General features: G+C 45.3%; 1 protein-coding gene across 11 annotated transcripts in view; it reads left to right on the top strand.

Annotated features, from left to right (window-relative positions):
• RAP1GAP (RAP1 GTPase activating protein) overlaps positions 1–25439 on the top strand; it is a 217740-nt gene that overhangs the window by 124272 nt on the left and 68029 nt on the right. For 7 of the 11 annotated variants that reach the window (XM_075605862.1, XM_075605853.1, XM_075605851.1 and 4 more), the window contains one exon: positions 20680–20770. The exons of the other annotated variants lie outside the window; for them this stretch is intronic. Coding sequence is in view for 6 of the 7 variants with exons in the window: in XM_075605853.1 (XP_075461968.1) it covers positions 20680–20770 (91 nt within the window). In the remaining variant the exon portion in view is untranslated. The remainder of the gene's footprint in view (positions 1–20679; positions 20771–25439) is intronic. 11 annotated transcript variants of the gene reach the window in all.

Raw genomic sequence — 25439 nt, 5'->3', positions numbered from 1 at the left:
GCCGGTTGCTTTGCTATTACAAACAGAGCATCTTTGAAAAGCCCGCCCGCGCTCTTTCGGCTCTGACTCAGGGGGAACACCCAATCTGATTGGCTCATGGCTTCTTATAGTATTCTCTGCTTTATTCATAAAATAAAAGCAGAGCGGACAGCCAATCAGCGCGTGGAACTTTCCCAAGCAGCCAATTGGAGTCGAGCAGGCTAGAAAAACCGGGTCAGCAGGAAATTCGAAACAGCTAAGGGGCATGCGCAAGTCTGCCACATACCCCCCCCCCCCCCCCCAGTCATTCAAGTGGGCAGGCTCCACTAGGTCTGGCAGAACAAGTGGCATCCCGGAGGACTGCCATTGATCTCCGGACCTAGTACTCCACCTTTCCGCGCTGATCAAATGCTGATCACACCTCTGGGCATCCTCTGGCTGCTTTGAACTCCGATGTCCAGCAGACATACCGGCGCCTATGGGTTTGCACGGGCAGCCTGTTTGTACATGGGTTCCGAATGTTTAACCATATTAAAATATATGAAAGCATATTTTAATACACTCTGAGTCTTGGGGTACAGGGAACAGAAAAGGAAAAATGTTGTCTCTTTATTTCTGCCTGCCTAATTTCCCCACACACTTTCCCTGTGACTCAGTTTAAACTCTCAGAGCCCCCCCCCCCCCCCAACCTTATATATGATTGAGCAACCACAAACCATATACTGGTTGTGGGTCACCTTGGCACTAGCTGGGGTAACCCCATTAACCTAGGGATTCCCTCAGCTACAGGAATATATGTTTATCCCTGTGCCTCATTCTCCTTTCTGGGCTTTGCTGAAGCAGGGTACTCTAGTGGTGAGTCGCGCTTACGGTTTCAAGGAAAGGTATTGCCGGGACAATGTGCCTACAAGAGCGTGTGCTGGATGTGCCTGGAAAGAGCGAAGGGAATGGGGCAACTTTCAAATATATGACGGGTATCAACAAAGAGGGAAGCACATTTCAGAAAATAAGTGCTAAAACAAGGGTTCATGCTCTCAGGCTGCTAGGTGGCAAGCTCTGGATATACAAGATCTGCTACTTTCATTCAGGGCTAGTTAGGACTTCTTAGCTAAATTCCTAGTTGTAGCGTTCAGCATTGTGTTATAAAGCAGGCCTCAAAAGTCCTATACACTACCATCTCACATATGAAAAACTCTGATGCTGGTCCCAGTATTGCCATTTTAACCACAGATCATCATAAGATTCTGACCTTGTTCATCTTTATTTAATCTAATTCCAGTGTTTTTTTGGTTCACAATTGACCTTGAATTTTTATGTAATGTGGATACTTGGAAAACAGGGCCGGTATCAGAGTCTCATGATGACATAGCGTTGTAATACTGTGTTCTGCTAAAAGATATCACAAACTGCAATAATTCGACGTTGCTCCCGGACCCACACTGCTTTAAGGGCTCAGACCCAAATACAGACAGAATCTGTGATGACAAAGTTTCAGTGATTCGGGGCTCACGATGGGAGAATCTTTAACCCAAGGTGGAGCGAACCAGGAGAAGTTTGTCCTTTTGCGGCTGGGTTCGGAAGCGACTCGCCAAGACTTTGCAAACCCTGAAAAAGGGCTATTGCTTTCCTCTCAGCTTCAGAAATATCCCTATATTAGACTTGTCATTGAGGGTGAATACTTGGCAAAACGACGAATTCTTAGTGGAAATGTGTGATTTTTTTGTGACCACTTTTGGCCTCGTTGGCACATCTTCAGTGGGGACTGGGTTATAATGCAGCTCTTAGAAAACGCACAATGGGTGTGATTTTAATAATCCATGCAAATATTTTACATCAATATTTATCCAGTACCGAAAACTAGAGAATCATATTCATCCTGGACGTGTATCTAATTGCAAATCGCTGCTGTACTTTTGTGTTTTCCGAAATAGGGATGTAAAATATATACAGGTAGTCCTCGTTATCCAACGTTTCACTTTACAATAAATGGCATATCCAACGCAACCCTATGGGCCGTTTTGCGACGCCGGAATGTGTTATCCAACGCTCAGCCCCACTGATTAACATGGGACTCACTTTACAACGGTCTCACTATCCAACGCTACTTCCAGAACGGGTTCCGCTGGATAACCGAGGACTGCCTGTATTTTAAAAGTTCTAAAACTGAAATGTCAAAAACTGTGTGTTGTAACTCAGCCCTGAGCCCTAATTTTTTGGAAATGAATTCCACCCCCAGGTAGTGAAGATCCTCTAATCAGCCCTCAATGGCAGGTGTAGGCGCTATATTTACATGATATTTGTTGTGCTACCTTTGTAGTTTCTCTCTCCGGCTATATTTTCTAAGCTATAGAACACATCTTAAAATATGAAGCAACCATTTGAATTAGTAAATTGTTATATAGCTTGACACTTTATTGCAAGTCTTGTATGTGTTGCTAGGTTGGATTGGAAGGTTAATTATTTCCTTATTTTTCCCAATTCTCTCAAGTTCCATGCTTTATGTTAGAGAGATTTTAGCACTGCCTTTTACTGATCTGATTCTGCTTGCAATACATGAGTGAGACTGTATTGATAATTATAAGGCCATGGACGGAGTATGTGAATGAGTCTGCTTTCCATTGTCGTGCTCATAGAGGCTCCCGTTCAAAAGTGAGAAGTTGGATAAAGGAACTTCATGTGAATAGCCTAGAGCAGTGGTTTTCAACCTTTTTTCTCTGTCACCCCTAATCACAGCAGTCAATTGCAAGTCAAATTATAAATGGTATTTAAAATGCAAAATAAACGTATTCAACAAATAGATTAAAACTAAAGATCACCAAAAAGAAAATGGCAACAATATAAATAATTGTATATGTGGAAATAAAACAGTGTATTGGCCGTCAGCTGCACTGCTTCACATATTGACTACTATGGATTCATGACAAGAATTTTCATTTGTAAGCACCTTCTGATTGGCTGCATTAACCAGCAGCAGCCAATCAGGTTTGAGGAAACTGCCCAGCCCCCCCAGCAACTGCCCTGCGCACTCCCTTCTCCTGATTCCCAGCTGCCCCGTGGAAGGCTTACTTCCTCCTCCCGATTCCAGCTCCTCTTCCCCCAGCAGCTTCATGTCCTGATCCGTCCAAACAGCTCCACCCCTCCTAACACCCGTACAATCTTCTCAACACATCTTTACACTCCTCCATAATGACCTGAACACCTCTTATTACCCACTACACATCCCCCCTGGATCCCCCCCCCCCCCACATTATCCATCTCCACATCCCCCCTGGATCTCACACACACCCACACATAATTCATCTCCACATCCCCCCTGGATCCCCCCCCCCCCCCACATTATCCATCTCCACATCCCCCCTGGATCTCATACACCCCCCCACATTATCCATTTTCACATTTCCCCCATGATCCCCTGCATACCTCAGCATTATCCATCTCCACATCCCCCCTCTCCCATGCACACCCCCTTATCATCCATCACCCTGTACACCCACCATGGTGCCCTGCACATATCCTCATCATCTCCCACTCACCGCCCCAATAATGGTTCAAAACATTGCTACTTAAATATGTATACATTGTGAGTACCTATCATTCATAGAATATTGTTTCATATAAGAAATGGTAAACAAGGCCCCAGTAGAATTGTATACTAATGACATATTAATGAGAGATTCCACTTTAATTATATGTATATATATTTTTTTTCATATAAGATCGATTTCTCGCCCACGACTCCCTGACACCTCTTTCCTTGCTAATGGTGTTAACCCATCTAATTTTCTATTGACCAACCTTAAAACACCTCTCAAAAGAAGCATCCCAACAGATGGACTCATAGCTACTGTCCCACACCTACAGTCACTCCCAACAACCATCTACAGCACGTATTCCCTCACCTGCTGTCCCTGTACGTCTCACAACTGTCCACTTAGATTGTAAGCTCTCCGGGGCAGGGATTTCCTTTCTTTTTGTTTGACTTTACTGTGGTTATTGTATTATTATAATTCCCTGTACTGTATTGTCTTTGTAAAAGCCGAGTACACTTTTGGCGCTATATAAATAAAGATATACATATATACAATTTCATATATTCAGTCATTATCCTAAACAAACAGATGTTGCACAAAACCAGAGCCAAGACCAGAACTAAAAACCAGAACTAAAACTAAAAACAAAACACCAGAGCATGCAAGTATCCCCAAACAGTACCGTTACTTGTATTTAAGTTACTACATTATTAACTATGCATTTACCAATATATATTTTGTCTCCTGCTTAGAAAAATCCTTAAAAACCCTGTGAAATGCACAATCTATGTTTTTGCACAAAATGAACCGCCCTCACTCATACAGAGACCCCCTCACACTCATACAGGGCCCCACTCACACTCATAGCACACTCATACAGGGCCCCACTCGCACTCATACAAGGCCCCACTCACACTCATACAGAGCCCCCCTCACATTCATAGCCCCTCACACTCATACAGAGCTCCCACTCACTCATACAGAGCTCCCACTCATACAGAGCCCCCACTCACTCAAAGCCCCTCACACTCATACAGAGCTCCCACTCACTCATACAGTGCCCCTCACACTCATACAGAGGCCCCACTCACACTCATACAGAGCTCCCACTCACTCATACAGGGCCCCCTCACACTCATAAAGAGCCCTTCTTACACTCATTCAGAGCTCCCACTCACACAGATCCCCCCCACACTCACACCGACCACACTCACCCCCACTCACAGACCCCCCTTCATACTCACAGACTCCCCTTCATACTCACACAGTTCCTTCTCATACTCAAACAAACATACTCACACTGACCCTCCTCGTACTGAAACAAACCTCCCCATCTACAAATAATTAGGGCCCTTGACTTTACCTCTGTCAATGAGGCACCAAAGCTAAAAAATGTCATGAAGGGAAGGAAGCAGCCTCCTCTCCCTTTCCACTGCACGGCTTAAAGGTGCTGAACTGCAGGCTGTGTGTCTGTGTGTGTGCGGTGTCTGCCTCCTTTACGTTTAAGGCACGGTGGGGTGCAGGAATCGAGGCCCCGGCAGTGAGAGACCGGCACTGCTTGCACACAACCCGCTGTTCCGCACCTCCAAGGACGAGGAGGAGGCTGCATCTTCATTTGTCTGACATCCGTGACATTTAAATAATAATCCTATCTGTTTTGTGGCCCCCAAATCCCCCCCCCCCCAAAAAAAACTGATACAATCGTTCAAACCGGCTGCCCTGCATTATACTGCCTCCAGATTGAATAGTGAGCCAGAATGGGAGTTGACAGGTCAGTCATCATGTTCTGTATGACCTTGGATAACTGCAATTCCCTTATGTGCTCCATGTACTAAAATAGATGGTTAGCGGTATGGGCAGGGGGTATGTTCACACTGCTTCCAGCAAACCATGGCAGAGAAGTGATTCAATGGTTCAGAACCCAGAGAGGTGGCTTCTCTGCACATCACCTTGCGACTGCGGTGAGACTTGAACTGCTCTGCATGTCACCCTGTTTGTGAGGAACTTCAGTCACAGCCTGTGTTGTGTATGTAAGAGCCAGAGATGCTCTTCAGACCTCAGGATAAGTCTTGCTGCTGATTTTTCCACATCATTCTCTTGCTGTTTTAGTCGTTCCCCCCCCCTTCTGCTGCTCAGTGTCTTTGTTTCAACTCTTAAAAGATTAGTCAGTCTCATGATGGTTTTTCGTGGTAAAGAACAGAGAAGAGGGGTGGGGAGGCCGAGTTGAAAGAGATTTGACTTCAAACAACTGAACAGTTTTTAACCCCTTTTCAGCTACTGTAGCTGGATTATAATATTATTACCCAGATTATTGGGCAGAGAAGGGGTTAAAAGGCATATTTTTTTCTCTCTGCATTTTATCTGCATTCTGCTGGTCACATTATCCCAAGAAACGTGACCACAGATAACAACAATGCGCAGTAGCAGAATGTGTGTACCTAACATATGTTGCAAGGAGATTGCGGTGCAGTGTCAGAACCGTGTGTATAGGGGAAGGGGGGGGGGGACAGTATTATTGTCACTGCAGTGCAGGGATGAGGTGCAGTGACAGGACTGTGTGTTACTCTGTAGTGATGCGTGTGACAGCTATAGCAGGAGATGCTGTTCAACGAAAAATGGGCACATTGACAGAATGTCTACGTGTGCTGGTACGTAGGTCTGTGTCTGTACTGCAGGCGGAGCTGCCAGAAACCAATGACTGGACACTTGTGAGAATTAGGGCTCTTGAAACTTAAGCAAATATAAAAAAAAAACATCTATAGGGGAATAAAATCTTCCATATTCATATAGTAAGACTATAGACGTCTATAAGCCCTCTGATGCTAAAACGAGTCAGGACTATTTGTTTGTGTTGTTCCACATTCTCACTCTTGAATTCTTCTACCTTGACAGAAATGTACAGGAATTAGCTGTGTGTTGGAAGGTCCGACCTGCTGTATTCGTAGCACTTGACAGGTCTAGCAGGGAATTGCAGTGTGTTGTGGAGGTCTCTGTATGGAGATCAGTAGAGTGCAACATAGCATAGAAAAGACTGATCTGTGTGTTTTGTGAGTGTAAAAAGTTCAGTACAGTTATACTGTAGATCTCCTTAGTCACACTGTTTGTACTGTATATAGAGCAGAGTTGTCCAGCTGATAGCACGGGAGCAAATGTGACTCTCAAAGCCATTTAATCTTCCCCGACCACTCACAATCGAGATTTTCTTCCATTAAAATGCAATTGTGTCAATCAGGGCACTATTGCACAAAAGCTCCTGAAAATTATTAACTAACCCCCAATGAATCAGAGGAGTTATCTTAAGAAATCAGTGGGATACTGTACAGTGAAGATATGGAGGGCAAAGAAGCACTAAAAGGAAGAGAGGGCACAAGAAGTGTTTTAGATACTTGATATTTTGTTGATTACTTACTCCATGTTCTCCTACCTCACTGCTGGTAAACTATTTGACCCTCACCTCCTTAGAAGTTTCACAGCATGGAATACATTGTCAAACACATACAATTCCGTGCTAAACTTAAAGTCCCAGATAAATAGTACTATGTAATATAAGTGTAGCGCACTTTCCCTCACCCCCTGGGAGATAAGGCGACTACTCACCACCGTGATCCCAACACCGTGTCCTCTGAGTCCCGTACCCACCCCAATGTGTGACAGCACTGCCCACTAGACTAGGTGTGAGGTTGGTGCACGTGGTATTGTTAGGTACCTGCTGGGTGCTGCAGGACCCGAGCGTGCCGACAAAAGGACAGACAGGATCCACTGATCCAGCAATGAAGGGTTCCGTGATGACTCCGCCGCCGCGTAGGGTGGTGTCCAGCTGGAGTGTCCCACACTGTAGAGAGTCTCTCTGTCTTTCAGTGGTGGTCTGGTCCCAGACCATAGGCCGCAACTGCTGCGCGGAGGTAAGGGGAGGGGAAGCGCAAAACCGGGGGACCAGAGGGAACATGGTTACATAAGAATGGTCAGAGTGCGTTGTCTTCTAAGGCCGGGTTCCTCGGCTCTTCAGGCTCATACCAGGGGACCCCCAAATATGTGAAAGACAAGAAAAAAAATGGTAAGATTAGTGATGCATCAGAGAAGGACAGACAAGAACCCCTGACGAAGCTTAGGATAAGCGAAACGCGAAGTGTTTTCTAGATGGCGCTGTTCCGAGACAGAGGAGACACAAGTCAATTGTCAGCTATCATTCATGATGTCAGACACCGACGGAGGGAATCCAGAAGTCAACAGAGGAGTACAGGTGGACGCTACCGCTTGGAGCCGTATACCGGCCAAAGCAGGACTCAACAGGCGGTCTACTCCTCGGAACGTTTGACTCACCCTCCTATGTGACCAGTGGGGATTATATGGACTCGTCTCTTCTGTCCTTCTCTGATGCATCACTTATCTTACAATTGATGTAAGAGAGAATTGGGGGATATTGTGTCTCACATATATTTTTCTAAGAAGGCCGTGCTTGCCTTTTTTTCTTGTCTTTCATTGAATACTGTACATTGTGCCGGTGTGCAGTGTGCCTAGTTTCCCATTACTTGGATTTGTTTCCATACCTGGCAGATTGTGAGCTATGGAAGATAGGACCTGTCAGGGGAGCAGCTCTCCAGTGTCTCATGGTTACCTCCACACACACTGTGCCTGTCCCCCAGGACACTAAGGCTTAAGCAGAACAAACCCTGCTGAACAACAAGGCAGTGAGAAACCTCTAGAGCCTGAATGAGTGTGTATAAGTGCAGAGAAAGTGGGAAGGGGTATTGGTGCTGCAGTGAAACGTAAACCTCATATGGTCCTGTGCCAAGAGTCTATATTATTATTATCGGTCATTTATAAAGCAAAAGCATATTCCACAGCGCGGTACAATGGGGGGTACAGACTGCTATAAATGACATAAACAGAATAACATACCAAGTAAGGACAAACAAGTGCAAACAGATACACACGGTAATGAGGGCCCTGCTCATGACAGCTTACACTTTGTGTCCTATACCTGTGCTGTTTAACTAGTTTCCCAAAGGGACTTGAGCAGAAAAAAAGTAATATATTAAAATAGAAAATCCAAACGAGCATTGTAATTAGGGTTGCCAGGTGTCCAGTAAAAAATTAGAGGTAATACTGGACATTTATGGTATTGCCTCTGGACATATGTAGTGACCTGACCGGCTTGGGGGGGGGGGCTGCGGGATTTCAGGGAGAGAGCAGGGCTGTTGCTTAGGGGCTGGGCAGCTTCCTCCATGCTTATTGGCTGCTGCTGATGGGTAATGCAGTCCTGGGGTTGGAGCCGAGGAGAGGAGGAAACAGCATGGAGCAGTGAGGTGTGCGTGCATGTCGAGCGCGTCGCACCTATCACCATTGTGTCAAGTTTTCTTGGAGAAGCCACCTGGCAACCCTAATTGTAATGTCATTTTAGATATGCTTAGGAAGATATAGAATGATTATACCTCAACTTTCTACAAGCATTTCTAACCTCTCCGTCAAGTATATTTACATTAACTTAGCTTAAAAGTGAGTTTCCACTTGAAAACTTGTACTTGCTCCCTGACCAGCTGCAGAGAAACGAGTCCAAGGGCCCTTGGGATTTGAAGCTGAAGAACTTTATATTATTTTGGGGAAACAACATTTTGTGTACCAGTTAGCCATTTGCCCTACCTCCTGGTCCTCGGAGTGTGGGGGAGGCTGCAGGGCGGCGCAAATGTCCCACAGAGTGCTCTCAGCCATTGTTCGGAGAATATGTCCATCAATACACTTGCACTGTGGTATGCCGAGCAGGTTAACTCCCTCTATCCACCAGGGGGCAGCGTGTATACATAAACGTATACTAAGGGGAGTTGTACTAGGATTAGAGCAATTATCAGGGGTGCGGAAACCTTTGGTCCTGCGCCCCCCCTGCCTTGTGTCCTCCGGTGCTCGCGCCCCCCCCTTCCCCCTTTGCTAAGTGTGGCGTCAAATGGCGTGAGGAGTTATGTGACGTCACGTGACCCACTGGTGTTGCTATGGTTACGCGTGTGTTGATGTCACGCCTCATGACCCCGCGGCGTCATTTGACGCCACGTTGCCATGGAGATGCGCCAGACAACGGCTGAATCGCGGTATGTTGATGTTGTGAGGCCTCACGCGATCCCCCGACCATGCCTTGGGGAAGAGCGCGGGGCCCTTGCAACCACATGCGCCCCCCCCCCCCCAGTTTGCGCCGCCCTGATCTACTGCACTTCTATGTGGAGAGCAGGAGTGCACCGCATAATGGAATTTACGGGAACAGTAAATGAGGGTTATTACAATAACTGGACAAAAGGAGTCTGACGACTGTATACCGGCGCTTCTGAGTGCTGTAGCTTACTTAACTCACTTTTAAAACACAAATCTTTTTCCCTAAGTTACATTTTTAACAAAAACGTTATATGCCGTTATTCTTTCTCTTCGTTGTTGAGAAAAGGTATCTGCTTGTAATTTTGCAAGTCTTTGCCTACTGGGGAAATACAAGCAAGGCCTGTGCAGTTAGATGACTGTCATAAAATGTGTATTTTTGTACCAGATTTGTCCCTTTGTTTTGATATCATGAGGTCACACTGTTATACTGTAACGGTGTTCGATACTTGTGCTGTACTTGTAAAAAAAAGAAACATTTTAAGAAATACTTTAATAACTGCATATTCTTGTGAGTTGGGCATTTTGAGCTGTATGGTGACCTTTGTCCGGCAGCTGTTGGGGGGGTAAGTGCGCTTTAACCTTGCCAGACGGGTCTTTAATGGTCCAGTACAGCCTTGCGGTGGCTGCAAGTGGCGAGTGGGCAGGGCTCATTTAAACTTGACTTCCTGGTCATTCTCACTAAGCAGCTGGGCCGGTGTGGTGCCCGGTGTGGTGCCCGGTGGGGTGCCTGGTGTGGTGCCCGGCTTTGGGGAGTTGTGAGCAATGGTTTGAGTATCATTGGCCTTTACCCGTTGGTAAAGCCCTGTGCTGGCTGTGAGTGACGAATGGGCAGGACTCATTTAAACGTGACTCCCTGGTGCCCAAACTCGCTAAGCGGCTGGTGCGGTGCCCGGCTTGGTGGGTGTTGGGGGCCATGGTTTGAGTACCATTAGCCATCACGCGGTGGTTGAGCACTCTGGCAGGGTTAGCACTTATCGGGTTACATGATGTGTTTTAATAAAAGCCGTGGCCTTCGTACCTCCAAACCGTGTGTGTTTATTGTGTATAAGTATTATTATGGGGTTAGGTATACACTCAGTGGGGGGGAGAGAGGGGAGGGGGGGCAAGATCCATCGCAGGCTCCAAGGTCATGAGTTGTGCAACTTTTTCTGCGATTGAATGCAGTTTGTATAAAATGAAAAATATTCTCTGTTTGGATTCTCAATAAAGGTTTTTGAGCTGTTGTGTCTGGTCTGTGTGATAATACACGTGGTTTAGCATTAAAATAACAATGAGTCACCATTGAGAATAGGTACGTGGCATCTCACACTGAGACCAAGGAATTTGCTGATCAATAAAGGTTCAGAACCACCCCTGCGCTAACTGAACAACACACACACATAGCAGTTCTGTCCCAGTGTTCATGTGATGTTCTATGCTGTATAGAAGTGATAGATAACTTTTTTTATCACTTACTCCCTGCAGAGGGTTGAGCTGCGGTCCTTCCCTGCAGGTGTCGGGTCAGTGCTAGTGTAAGGGCTCTTCAGTGTGTCTTGGATAACACTTCAGCGAAGATTGGGAGACGCGTTCTGCTACCATGGAGCCAGGATTGAAAGGCAGCTTTAAATGTGCATTTGTTTTAGAAGTTAGTGCTGTTTTGTACTACTAATGCAAGGCAGCAACTGTTCTGAACGGGGTAATTCACACTACTCAATATTATTTTTTATTTTTTTACTTCTCCCCCCCACCCTTTTTTTTATTATAACAGAGGGAAGCAGGGTGTCTACGGAGCTGAACTGCTCAATTTAAATACCTATAAAGGTACTGACACATAGAAGGGTTGTAAGTGGGCGCTCCAGTATGGGACTCTGTGAATATCAAGAGCTTAGTGCAAACTTAAGTGCTTAGTAAGCCTTGTAATAATAAAAATGCTTGTACAAGTGATAGTGAAATACACAGATATAAAACACACAGATATCAATTGAAATGTGAAGCAGAGGGAAACATTTCAAAACCACCACCAATGTGACATGAATGTGTTGTGTGATAATACATGAAAATCAGCTCAATCAACCCTTTTTAGACCGTTCTCAGGTCCCTATGAGGTCACGATATCTTCCAGATAAGGGGAGCGCAAAATTTTCACGATGTTGGAAGAAAGCTGCTACATCCATTGGTCACCCACTAGTGAACCACATCTTTGCTCCAGTCAGAGAGAGATTGGATCTCTGAAATGCCACACACTGTGTGAGTTCAATACTTACCCTTAGAATAATTTTGTACTGGCACTTAACCGGCTTTACTAATACACATTTTTTCTTTTCACATTTTCACGTTGTGAAAATCTATAAAGTTACTGCCAACACCGCCCCCTCCAGGGCAAATAAAAAGGAGGTTTAAATCACCTACTGTACATCACACAAGCCAATAGGCAGCAACATCTTCATCCATTGCGGCTTCCTCTTGGCCCGCATGACGCGTGCTATTTAAATAGACAGAAGTACCAGTGCTACCTTTTCCGGTGTGTAGCTCTGTAACCAGGAGGTCACCAGCGCTGGAACTGAAGTGGTTCAGCTCTGGAGACCCCCTACCTTCCACCCATGTAAAAACAAAGGGGGGAGCTCTGGGGTTGAACTGTTAGGCCGAGTCCATAGAGACTCCAGCCGTGCGGAGGCGCGCGGAGGCTGAGGGAAAGCGGGTGCTGTCCCTGGCCTTACTACGCCGTCCGGGGGCGTGTCTGGGGGCGGGCCAGTGATGTCACGGTGCTGGTTCGCCCTCATTGGGCGAACCGCTCACGTGACCGGCCCTCCACTCCCTCAGCGCGTAAACGAAAAAAATGTCTGCTACGCCTCTGCACGCCTGCGGAAGCGTGCGCGAGCCCCTGCTAAAGCCGCTCTCATTGCGGCTGCACGGGCTCACTGACCATGCCCGCGGCATTAGATTTGCTGTTCCAGTGCGGCTTGTGTGACAGCGGTAAAATAGAGCAGGGCCATTTGCCTCGGCCTTTCTGTCGTAACCTTTGGAGGACGCTGGAGGATTCTAGTGCAATCTGGTCTGGATTCCAGTTGGGTGAATGACCGAATAGGGAGGGCGCTTTCTTGAGCCGTGTTTTTACAACTGATTGAACCCTAAGAAAGTCTCTTGTAATATGCGGCTTGCGCTGTAGACATTGAGGACGTGATGTGATGCGATTTATTGCATCACACTGTGGCCGTTTGGAAAATCTGAGACATTTATCGTTTATACGCTAAACTAGCCCAAGCTTTAACAAGGAGGAGAGCACAGCTTCAGAATAAAGAGGGCGATGTGATCCACATCAAAGGTATGTAAGGTTGTAAGCTTTGCCCATCCATACATAGGGCACCTCACCAGTGTGTGAGGGCAAACCTCCATAATTACTGCTGGCATTCCTGTAACTTACCAGGTTTTGCTGCCAGCAGGAGAGATGACTGTAGACATTGTTATGCATGACTACATATATATATACATATATATATATACATATGTACTTAGTTAAGTTATGGTGGGCTTATATATAGATTCAAACTACAATAAATCATTTAGATTGTAAATAAGTAAACATTCTGTAAAAATATATCCCCTCACAGTGAGTATTCACTCCCCATTACTAATAATGTAATAATCAGTGCAGCGTTTGGAGATTCTTGTTCCTTCTTCGTTCCTGTGAGGTCACCTGCACAAAATCACTCAGCGGCGAAGTCCCTGAACTTAGTGACAGGGCCGCTGTGTAGGGCAGAGTGCAGCAGGGGTGACCAACTCCCAGTTTTCAGGCTATCCCTGCTCCAGCACAGGTGGTGCAGCCTTTGGCTAAGCCACTGATGGAGTCACCAGTGCTGAAGCAGGGATATCCCGAAAACCTGACCTGTTGGTGGCCCTTGAGGACTGGAGTAGGTTACCCCTGTCCTAGACATTTGGGAATATGCAGCACAAGTGTTGTTGTTTTGTGGAACAACAAAAGTGTAGCCTTGAGCTTTGCCATCATCTCAGCCTGGCCTTTCCTTTTAACACTGGCACCACACTATGTGGCCTATTCTAGTAGCTTTGATAACTAAGTCATCGAGCTTTTTGAGCAGTTCCTGAACGATTTGGCAAGGTGGCTGCTCAGAGAGCTCTGATGTCCTGCCAAGCTCGTCTCGCTCCTGCTCAAACACACCGAGCGGGAGCTCAAAAAGAGAAAATCACGCGGTTCAGGTAGCTCCGGTGAGATCATCGGAGCCTGAACTAGCGAGCTACTTGCACATTTCACCTCGCCACCCCGAGGGTGGCAGGGTGGGATTTGCGATAGGACTTAGAAAAGAAAATGTATTTTTATTGTGTAGCTATGTATTCTTTTTGGCTACTAATCTGCCCTGCCTAACACATAAACCCTGGTACCAGCGCAGGCAGTGTTAGGATCAATCCGGGGTTTCCCCTGCAGTAAGCGAGTGACGGGGGGAGGGGGGGCCTAAGGCCTGTGTTCTGGACCCTCCCCCGGGGTACTTAAGGGGCTGTACAGCCAAATTTAGTCAGTGTTCTCTCCCCTGAGAGAGAGTGTTCCAGGGAGTGTGGAGTCGGGGCTCTGACCACCCTCCATCCCCTCCCGTAGGAGAGTGGGACTACATCTCCTACTCCACTAGGGAGTAGGGAAGAGCTAGGATTGACCCTTGGGCTCTAGCCTGGGGTTGATTCCAGCGACCATCCAGAGGAAGGAATATCAGTGAATCAGTTAAAGGCTGTATTCTTTGCTGTTGAAGAATAGTGTTCCAGTTATTTTATATACCCTGCCTGAGACTGCAATGAATCAGGGGGAGTATTAGAAGAGTTCTCCTGCAGGGATTGCCTCCAGCACTCCTGGAGCCTACAAGAGATGTAGGCGCCGCACCAGTGAGAGAGAACCAATCTCTTAGATTGTAAGCTCTTCGGGGCAGGGATTTCCTTTCCCATTGTCTGATTTTTGCTGCACTTATTGTATTTTTAAAATTCCCTGTGCTGTATTCTTTGTGAAGCGCTGAGTACACTTTTGGCGCTATATAAATAAAGACATACAATACAATACAACCATCACCCAAAAGCCTGTCCTGTCTTCCCTATTAACACCGGTGGAAACTCAGCAGGTAACCAGCACATGACACCCTGTAATATCGAAATCTCCCAGAGGGTGCGGGAAACCCTGTTACAATTGCATCGGATTGATCCGGGTGCCTCCGAAGCTGATATGCATTAATACCAGATCCAGAGATCCCTGGATTCAATCCAATGCAATAAAAATACATTTACAGGCAGCTTTAATATCTTAGCGGCTAACCACTAAGGTAATTAAGGGGTTAAACACCCGGTTTATTGTAGGTAGCGGGGGTGGGTGAAGGTGGTATTTGGCCCATGGTGGGTGTTTAGGCCTTGCGGGAGGGTTGCAGGAGGAGTTAACCCCTGCATTACCATAGCGGTTACTACAGCTATGGTAATGATGGGGTTAATCCTTCCCACTACCCACCCGGAAGGCATAAACACCCACCATGGGCCAAATACCACCTTCACTCACCCCCACTACCCACAATAAACATTAAAACAAAATACAAACACAATACACCCATTGATTGCAAGTGTGGTTACCTATGCCCTCAAAGGGAGCAAAGATAACCCCAATGACAATGAATTGGCACCCCCTCTACCCCCAACACCCTCCCTCCAACATATACAGTACAGTAATGGGCAAAATTACTATTATTCAGATCTGGATAATAGCGCATTTGCCCATTAAAAATAAAACATCCAGTTTCCAAAAAAATTAATTAAAGTTCTACTTACCCCTGCCAGGATGAAAGCCGTCCTAGTCTTACTCCCCATCCTCTCTGTCTTCCGTGGGCAGCAACATAACAATAAAAACCAAACTAATGGCCACTAACCCCATAATCACCTTAGTGGTTAATAACTGCTATAGTAATTAAGGGGTTAACCCCCCTCCCCCGCTACCCACCCGGGACGCCTAACCACCCTCCCTGGGGCAACTACCCCCACCCTCACCCCTCTACCCATTAATTGGCACAGGTAGAAACCATGCCCATAATATGAGCATGTTTTGCCACTATGGCAATGAAGGGGCAATCTACCAATAAAAAACAAGCACTGAATAAAATACATTAAATGTCATTTTAAAAATGCCAATAAACCAATTGATTGGTACAGTGGTACCCCATGTCATATAATATGGGCATGGTTTGCCACTATGGCAGTCAATGGGCATCATAAAAAAACAAGCAGCAAAAATAAATAGCAATTAAATCAAAACAAACATCAAAAATACATAGCAATTAACTAAAAACAAGCATCAAAAATACATAGCACTTAAATAAAAACAAGCATTTGCCAAAAAATGCATTGCTTGTCACTGTGTTATCTATGGCCCAAAAGGGGTATAGATAAACACATTGGCAGTCAATGGGCAACTTAAAAAAAAAAATACGCAATTAAAAAAATACAATCCGTGTTTTTCTTACCTTTGACATCTCGACGCAATGCTCCTCAACAGCTGGTAAATTCACCCACCCTGGGGAAACTACCCCCTTCATCCACCCCCTGTACCCACAAGAAACCACGTAAACCCTGTTTAACCCCTTAATTGCCATAGTGGCTAGCCGATAAGATAATGAAGCTGTTTTAATGTAAATTTTAATAACAGATTACTCTATCAGGGGGTCTCCATAGCAGAACCGCATTGATTTCAGCCCAGGGGACCCCCTGCTTCCTGAGTTACAGGCCCCGGTATGAGGTGCCGGTATCTCCCTGCATTGTTTAAATGTCCCACGTCATGTGACCGGGACATTTAAATGCACAGGAGATACCGGCACCCCATACCGGGGCCTGTAACTCTGGAAGCAGGGGGTTCCCTGGACCTGAAACTATTGTGGTTCTGCTCCCGAGACCCCCTGCTACAGAACACTGTTATTAAAATGTAAATAAAAGCAGTGCGATTGCCTGTAAGATCTGTGCAGGGAGAGGCAGCTCTCTGTATGCAGCTCTTAGGCCTCGTTTATCGTAGAGACGTCAGCGCGCGCGACCGCGTGATGTCACTCGCGTGTTGTGCGCGGGTGCGAAACCTGCACTGCAGGCTGGAGGGCATTGGGAGGCGTGGCTGAGGCGTGGCTGCTGTCCCATACGGTATTGCTTCTTTCAGATGCTTTCTGAATACCGTGATAACACAAATGACAAACCGTTCAGGATGGCAGCAAAGTTATCGAAGCTACTACAGTAGGCCCATATGTGTTCTTGATACACCACTGGAAACCCGCAACAAGAGTCTGCAAAAAAAGAAGCTCACTGCAGACTTCCCTAGCAGCTTAACGCAGCAGTCCACGCTGGTCACCATTTCTTTTTTGGTATTTAACAATTTTTTTTGTCAACTTACTTTGAGAGATCTCCATTTTCCTTTTCCAAACGCCGTTTTTTTTATTTTCTTGAAACTCCGATGTTCAGTTCAGGAGATATGTGTCTGAAATATTAAGTGGGAGGGTAAAATGGAGCTCTCCTCCGAGCCCAGAGAAGGGAAAGGTTACCTCAGTCAGGGGGGGAAAGATACTACCATTATCTAAGCTGAACTCATGTAGGCTTCTGTGGGGGTGTTGCTGCTTTAAATGGGAGTGCATTGCTGCTTGGTAGTGAGGCATTCGGCTGTGCACCATTATTAATGAACTAGAATAGGGGGGCTCAACTCCAGTACTCAAGATCCCCCCCCAACAGGTCAGGTTTTAGGGATATATCAGCTTCAGCACAGTTGGCTCACTCAGTGGCCCAGTCTTTGAGTGATTGAGTCACCTGTGCTGAAGCTGGGATATCCTGAAAACCTGACCTGTTGGCGGGGTCTTGTGGACTGGAGTGGAGCCCCCCAGAACTAGAAGGGGAGCTGAATGATGGGTCTTACTAATGGTGTGTACTGTTTAGAATGGCAGCCCAAGTGCTGGATGCTGGAACATTGTACGAGTATCCATACCTCCACTCAGCCGGCCCCAGCGTCCTCACCGCAGAATAACAGCTGTGATACGGTTCTTAACAATAAAAACCTAATTACAGCAAGGCTGCCATACAAATCGGAAGTGAAACAGCCAATTAGGAATCTGTGCCTCACACTTAGGGGGCCACTTACAGCTGCCAGGTTCACGTGATCCAACAGGCACTGAGTTATTAGCTGAGAATGAGAAAGGAGTGTGCTAGTCAGTGACCACTTCTGTCAAACACATCTGTCGGGCTAAAGCTTTAGCTCCTCTCTATTTTGCCCAGATCAAAGATGGCGCCGCTGGTGAAACACTATGCTATCTGCCTGCTTTTCTTAGAATACCTATCACACCTTGATATAGTGCAGGTGCTTTTTTTTTTTTACCTCTTCATATCTATGTGAGTTAATAATGATATTTTTATTGGCGTCACCTCTTGATCTCATTCCTCCTTGTATCAGCGCGGCTGTGCTCCGTGCCCTACTTCAGCTTTTATTATACAATACACTTGGGGGACCTTTCAGGGCAGGGTGATGAAATGGATCACAGGTTTTATAAGATAATGCAATTTCCTTCGGGGTGACTCACTTTCTTATTCTTTATCGCACTGGAAAAGTTTACGGTGCAATCGTTGGGCCCGGTGATGCGTTTCAGGGTAACGAGGCAGCAAATGATATTCCTTTTTCTGGGTTAATTTCTTTGATATTTCACAAAAACGGATGTTCGGTGTCCCAGAGCAGGAACACTGACCTGTGTCATTTAAAGCAGACTCCCCCCAAAAAAACTCATACAGCTCAACCCCGTTATAACGCGATCCGTTACAACGCAAATCCGCTTATAACGCGATTCAAGCGTGGCACCCAATATTTGTATTTATGAATACTTTACAACACAATTATTGGTATCTTAAATACATTATGCATACAATTGTACATTATTTCTAACGCGATCCGCTTATAACGCGATGTGACCCCAAGCACAGCGTTATAAGGGGGTTGAGCTGTAATATGTTCGTATATTGCAAACTAAACATGTCCTGCTCTTTTTTTTTAATGTTCTCCTAGTGTCCCAAAAATATGATTTTTTTCATCTGTAGCTGCTCACGTTACCATGATAACCAACAAAGTATACTGGGCTCCGGTCAGAGCTTCGTTTTAACCTCCCGGGCACTTAATATTTCAAATGCGTATATATTTAAAAATAAAAACATATTTAAATGGCAAGAAGAGATCTCTTAGGGTAAGGAAAAAAAACTCGGTGATCACTGCTGCTTCAGGTCACTCTCTCTCTTTAAGGAAGAGTTGCTGTAATGTTTTTGGCAGAATGTACATAGCATGTAAAGGAATATTTGCCCAAGGAATTATAATCATGGGGAAAGGTAAATACACAGCAGAGGTATGCACCAGAAACTCTGAGCCAGAGACATGGCCTCCAGACTCGAGGCTGCTCTCGCATCAGTACTCTGCATTTCTTTGGACACTTGGACATTATTTGCCCAGGAAAGGCCAATTGTGTTAAATTCCAATTTTGATCTGAAGACATTTGTTCTCTCTTTTTTTTTTTTATGTGGGTTCCACAGTTTTGTTAATGGAGGGGGGGGGGGGGAATTGAGAGCCGTATGTTTTCTGTAGTGGCCCATAACTAACTCCCTTTTCATCCTATTATCTGGAAACACAGGTTGCCGTCACTGTTAATGTCACTGCTTTGAAAGTGGAACACCAGATTTAAATTCAGGTGCCAGCTCCATGTGCTCTTGGACACGTCTGAGTTACTTTATCTTCCTGTGCCTTAGGCACCAAAGCTAGAGTGTAAGCTCTTCGGGGCAGGAACTCATTCTGTGTGCAGGGCTATTGAAGAAACAAATATTATTAATGACTTCTATGTTCAGAATGGCTGCTGTTTTCTCTTACAGAAGCTCGAGGTTTAGGCTCTTTAGAAGGTTTGGGGAAAAGGGTAACAGTGCTGAGCGCTTTTTTCCCATCAGGGATGGCACGTTTGTTTTGACAGAGGGACCTGCAGCATATTACAATGAGTTACAAGCCCACCTGGCAATGAATAGGTTAAAACTCTATTCAAAGGCTGAATAAGGTTGCCGTTCTTACCCAAGTGGAAGGGCTAATGCCACAAGAAGGCATTATTATGTCCCCTCTTGAATTTAAGAGATTACACCAGTACTTGAACTGCAATTAAGAAGCAGTGGGACATATACTAACGTAGGTTGAGAAGTGAACAATCCGTTTAAACAAAGGATCAAAGTTTTTAGTTTTTTTCCCCCCAAGATATTTGTTATAAATATTTATGTCATAAGAAGAAAAAAAAAAAAAAATAGGCGGTTATGGTCTGCAAATAACAGTGCAGTGGCATTCATTATACCATGATATTATAATTCACTGGTCTGTGTAGCTGCTGTTATTACTCCAGCAAGTGATCGCCAGCACCAGCTAACACATCAGCGCCGTTAAAAGTTTTACAAGAAGCTGAGTGGCAGCAAACAGGATGTGTGTATCCTGGAAGGCCAGCAACACAACTGCAATGGTTGGGCCGTTTCCATATAACTCAGTCCCCGGAGCCCCACATATTCTGTGCAGCAGCATCCAGGCCAGCGTTTGGCCTCTTTTATCCCAGGGAATCCTCTGTACCTTTTGCTGCTTTAACCCCTACAGTGCCATGGGGCTCTGTGGCACTGAAGCGGTTAAATACTCTGACTTAAGTGATGACCTGTATTTGTGTTGAAAGAATACAATGCGATGCAACTTAGATTGTAAGCTCTCCGGGGCAGGGATTTCCTTTCCGATTGTCTGACTTTGTGGCACTTATTGTATTATTATTATAATTCCCTGTACTGTACTGTCTCTTTCTAAAGCCCTGAGTACACTGTTGGCGCTATGTAAATAAAGAAATACATACATATATATATATATATATATAGACACACACACACACACACACACACACACACACACACACATATATATATATATATATATTATACACACACACAATATTGCAGGACTGAAGCAAACTAAATCTCATGAGCAACTTTACAATCCTTTCCTTTTAAATTGCAGGCGTCATGATGGGCAAAGCCAGCTCATTTCTTACACCTTAGATTTATCCAGAGCAAGCTCCACTCCCCTTGACAGTGCTCCCCAATTTAAGGTAAGCGTGACCCCCCGCATGCATCACCCCACGCTGCGCTGGCACTGTACGCTAACACCCTGAGTCCTGCTTGCTTTGCACAGTGTGTGAGATCTGTAAATGTACAGTAGGTGCTGGATGGTTTTTCTTGTGGGACTTTTCGCTCCCTGGAATTATTAGAGCTCAGTCCCGTGTCCCCTTTCATACTGTAGCATAGAGATGTGTGAAATCTCGCAGACGTTCGCAAAAAACAGGTGAAATTTGCCTATTTTGTTTGTGACAAAAGTTCATGAGCTTCGCATGAGACTCCTTAATATACTGCCATTTTCGCTAAATTTTATGATAACGGTCAAAATTCGGGCATATCTGGCGGCATTCTGTTAAAGTTCTATTAAAATTGAGAAAATTCTGAGCAATGTGAAATTTTATGAAATTGAAGAAAAAAATTGAAAATGATTGCTAAGAAAATATGAAGACTCCAGTTAGAGCGACTTCGGAGAAGCAGTACCTACTGGCGCAATGTTGGACAGTGGCTCTGATATACTGTACGGTATCTAAGGGTCTAGACCAGTGTTTTTAAACATGGGTTCCTAGGAACCCTTGGGTTCCCCGGGCATCCTTAAAGGTTTACCTGCAATGTTCAGGTCATTTGAAAATTGTACCAAATACAGAATAGTTTATAATACATCTGATCTCAGACGCGTTATTAGAGAGGGTTGGGGTTCTTTACAATGCATCTGATCTCAGACGCGCTATTGGAGAGGGTTGGGGTTCCTTACAATGCATCAGATCTCAGACGCGTTATTAGAGAGGGTTGGGGTTCTTTACAATGCATCTGACCTCAGACGCGCAGTTAGAGAGGGTTGGGGCTCCTAACACGGCATCTGATCTCAGCTGCACTATTAGAGAGGGTTGGGGTTCCTCAGAATTACACAATATAACCATAGGGTTCCTTAACCCATTTTTTTTTTAAACACGGGGTTAGACATTTCCCATCTACAAGCATTTTTTAACGTGCTTGCCAATCCAACATGACTGTCCTACATTTTTGGGGAATATCCCAATTTAAGCTGGTCAGGACAACAGTGTGTTCCACATTTGGGGACCGCGTGGCTTGTAATGCATTTAATTTCATCTAGTAATGGGCAGGTGTGGGCTAAAAATGCACAAGGCGAGAAAGGAGAAGGAAGACACAGAGAAGGGAAGATACAGTAGCTGACTTGGTCATCGTTCTAAAGAGGTAGAACGATGACAGCAGAGAGCCCTGTGCTGATGCTGCTCAGATGCTGTTCTGCCATGGTTCTTATCAATAATCTTTCCTGCATCTCTTGTTTGAAAGTTGGTATCTCAGTTTTATAATGGGAGGAATCAGACAGAAACGCATTTTTCAAGCACATATTTCAGTGGTGCTCTCTGCTGTATAAAGCTTCGGACTACTAATGCTAGTGCCTGATGCTCTTTAACTGTATTGCTCAAATTTACTAACATACACTGATATACATATAAACATATTCATGCACACACACATCAACACACATCAACACACTGATATACACACATAGACACTGATACAAACAGTCTAAACACAGACACACAGACACACAATGATGCATACATGTACTGTACAGATGTACACACATGCCTACACATGCTGCTAAAATTGTAAGCCAGGGCTATTTTTGCTTATATGGGTGTTACTCTCTGATGACGGAGGATGTTGTCATCATAGGAGCGCGGATTGGTGAAAAAGGATTGAGAAAAATACAGATTCTCCAGGTCCCGGCTGAAAATAAAATAAACGGATTTTATATTATGGGGCAATCAGATAGTTAATCACACCATGCTTTTTATAAAGCTAGATGGGGTGGCTCCTTTTCTGTGCTATACACTGGCGACACACTTTATTCGAGCTCGGCTAGTGCCACGAATTCGGGTATACCCGGGTGTATTGAGGTTTGTGACTGTTTTCTGCCCGAGTGCATTGAGGTATTTCCAGGCAGGGATTGAAGCATTTTATTCCCGCTGGCTGCAATACTGCACAGTATATATATATATATACTGCATTACAATTCATGAATTTATGCCATCTGGTAGACACGCGAAGCATTGCAGCCTATTAAATCCTAATCATTATCATTTAACAGATCAGCCGCCCGTCAGCCAGGCATGAACCCAGGCTGGGAAGGCAAACGCAACGGGGCTTGTCAGAGGTGAGGAGCGGCGCATTCCAGGTATCTGCCAGGTACATACTGGGTATTTGCTCGAATAAAGTGTGTCGGTGCAGTACTTTAATTCAGTAAATAAGTTAATAAATGCACTGGGAATACCAGCGCACAGTACGTATGGTAAGTATGGTAAGTATTTTTGGTGTGAGGGTGACAATTTCAAATTCTTTGCTAAAAAGGTTGGTTTTACCTCAAAGAAAATAGTAGCGCAGGTCCTGGGCACACACACAAAAACTGTTTAATAAAGCAGCAAGCCCTCTTTGCTGCTTATTACACAGACAAAACATGGCTGCATATACAGTGTAATATGTAAAAACAAAAAAATGGCGTTCGTGGGCGCCCGTTAAAGGGAGAGAGGTATAAAACAAAGAAAAATCACGAAGTGATCCAATATACCAACATAACACAGCAACTGGATAAAAAAGGGATTTAATGGTCCATAATGCAGACAAAGGACCTTTTGTCTGCTTTATGGCCCATTAAACAACCTTTTTCTTCAGTTGCTGTGTTGTGCTAGTATATTGGACCACTTTGTGTTTTTTCTTTAGCTTATTACATATATATAGGGAACCATGTTAAAAATGTTTTTTGAGGCAAAAAGTGACACTGTGTGCTCATTTGCATGTCATTTCCCAGAATCCCTTGCTGCAGTGGAAGTGCTGTATGCTGGGTGATGATGGGGAAAGGCGGGGTTGCAGACCTGCCTAAGACATGCAGATGAGCATACAGTTGTATTTGCATATATATATATCCATGTAGAGGTATCAGTACCGTGTTAGCCGAGCTTCAATAATCCAAAAATAAATAGATGATACCGTTCTGTGGCTAACGAAATGCTTTTATTTGTGCGAGCTTTCGAGATACACTGATCTCTTCTTCCGGCGATGTTACAACATCGCCGGAAGAAGAGATCAGTGTATCTCGAAAGCTCGCACAAATAAAAGCATTTCGTTAGCCACAGAACTGTATCATCTATTTATTTTTTGACATATATATATATACTAGCTGAGAGCCCCGGCGTTGCCCGGGATGTTTGTGGTGTGGGGGTGGCATTTGGGTGGGGAGTGGTCCACGCGGCCCATGGCAGTGTGCGGTGGTACTGCTGCTGTGGCTGTACTGATGGTGATTGTATCGGTGTGCTGATTTGGGAGGGTTTGTTGCTGATGTGGGGGTGCGGATGTGGGTGTGCCGATGGGGAGGTGCGAAGGTGCCAATGTGTGGGTGCTGATGGTGTTGATGGGGGCTGGGAATGGTGGGGAGCCGAGAATGCCAGTGTGCTGGGGGGGGGAGGGGGGGGCATGGGATACCGGTGTGCAGATGTGGTGGTGCTGGGGATAGTGTATGTGTGTGTATACGTGTGTGTGTGTATATATACACACGTGTGTGTATACATGTGTACATACATGTTTGTGTGTGTGTGTGTGTATACATGTTTGTTTGTATACATTGTGTATGTGTACGTGTGTGTGTGTATACACGTGTGTGTGTATACACGTGTGTGTGTGTATACACGTGTGTGTGTGTATACACGTGTGTATACGTGTGTGTGTATACACGTGTGTGTGTATACACGTGTGTGTGTGTGTGTATACACGTGTGTGTGTGTGTATACACGTGTGTGTGTGTATACACGTGTGTGTGTGTATACACGTGTGTGTGTGTATACACGTGTGTGTGTGTATACACGTGTGTGTGTGTGTATACACGTGTGTGTGTATACACGTGTGTGTGTGTACATGTGTGTGTGTGTGTGTACACGTGTGTGTGTGTACACGTGTGTGTGTGTGTACACGTGTGTGTGTGTGTACACATGTGTGTGTGTACACACGTGTATGTGTGTGTGTACACACGTGTGTGTGTGTGTGTACACACGTGTGTGTGTACACGTGTGTACACACGTGTGTGTGTACACGTGTGTGTGTGTGTACACGTGTGTGTGTGTGTGTGCACGTGTGTACACGTGTGTGTGTGTGTGTGTACACGTGTGTGTGTGTGTGTGTGTGTGTGCACGTGTGTGTGTGTGTGTGTGTACATACACGTGTGTGTGTGTGTGTACACGTGTGTGTGTGTGTACACGTGTGTGTGTGTGTGTGTACACGTGTGTGTGTGTACACGTGTGTGTACACGTGTGTGTACACGTGTGTGTGTGTGTGTGTACACGTGTGTGTGTGTGTGTACACGTGTGTGTGTGTGTGTGTGTGTGTGTACACGTGTGTGTGTACACGTGTGTGTGTGTGTGTGTACACGTGTGTGTGTACACGTGTGTGTGTGTGTACACGTGTGTGTGTGTGTGTGCACGTGTGTGTGTGTGTGTACACGTGTGTGTGTGTACACGTGTGTGTGTGTACACGTGTGTGTGTGTGTACACGTGTGTGTGTGTGTACACGTGTGTGTGTGTGTACACGTGTGTGTGTACACGTGTGTGTGTGTGTGTACACGTGCGTGTGTGTCTACGTATACGTGTG

This window comes from Ascaphus truei, chromosome 6, assembly GCF_040206685.1.
Source record: "Ascaphus truei isolate aAscTru1 chromosome 6, aAscTru1.hap1, whole genome shotgun sequence".
Taxonomy (NCBI): Eukaryota; Metazoa; Chordata; class Amphibia; order Anura; family Ascaphidae; genus Ascaphus; species Ascaphus truei.
Note: the sequence above shows the minus strand (reverse complement) of the source record. Positions and strands in the feature narration are given on the sequence as shown.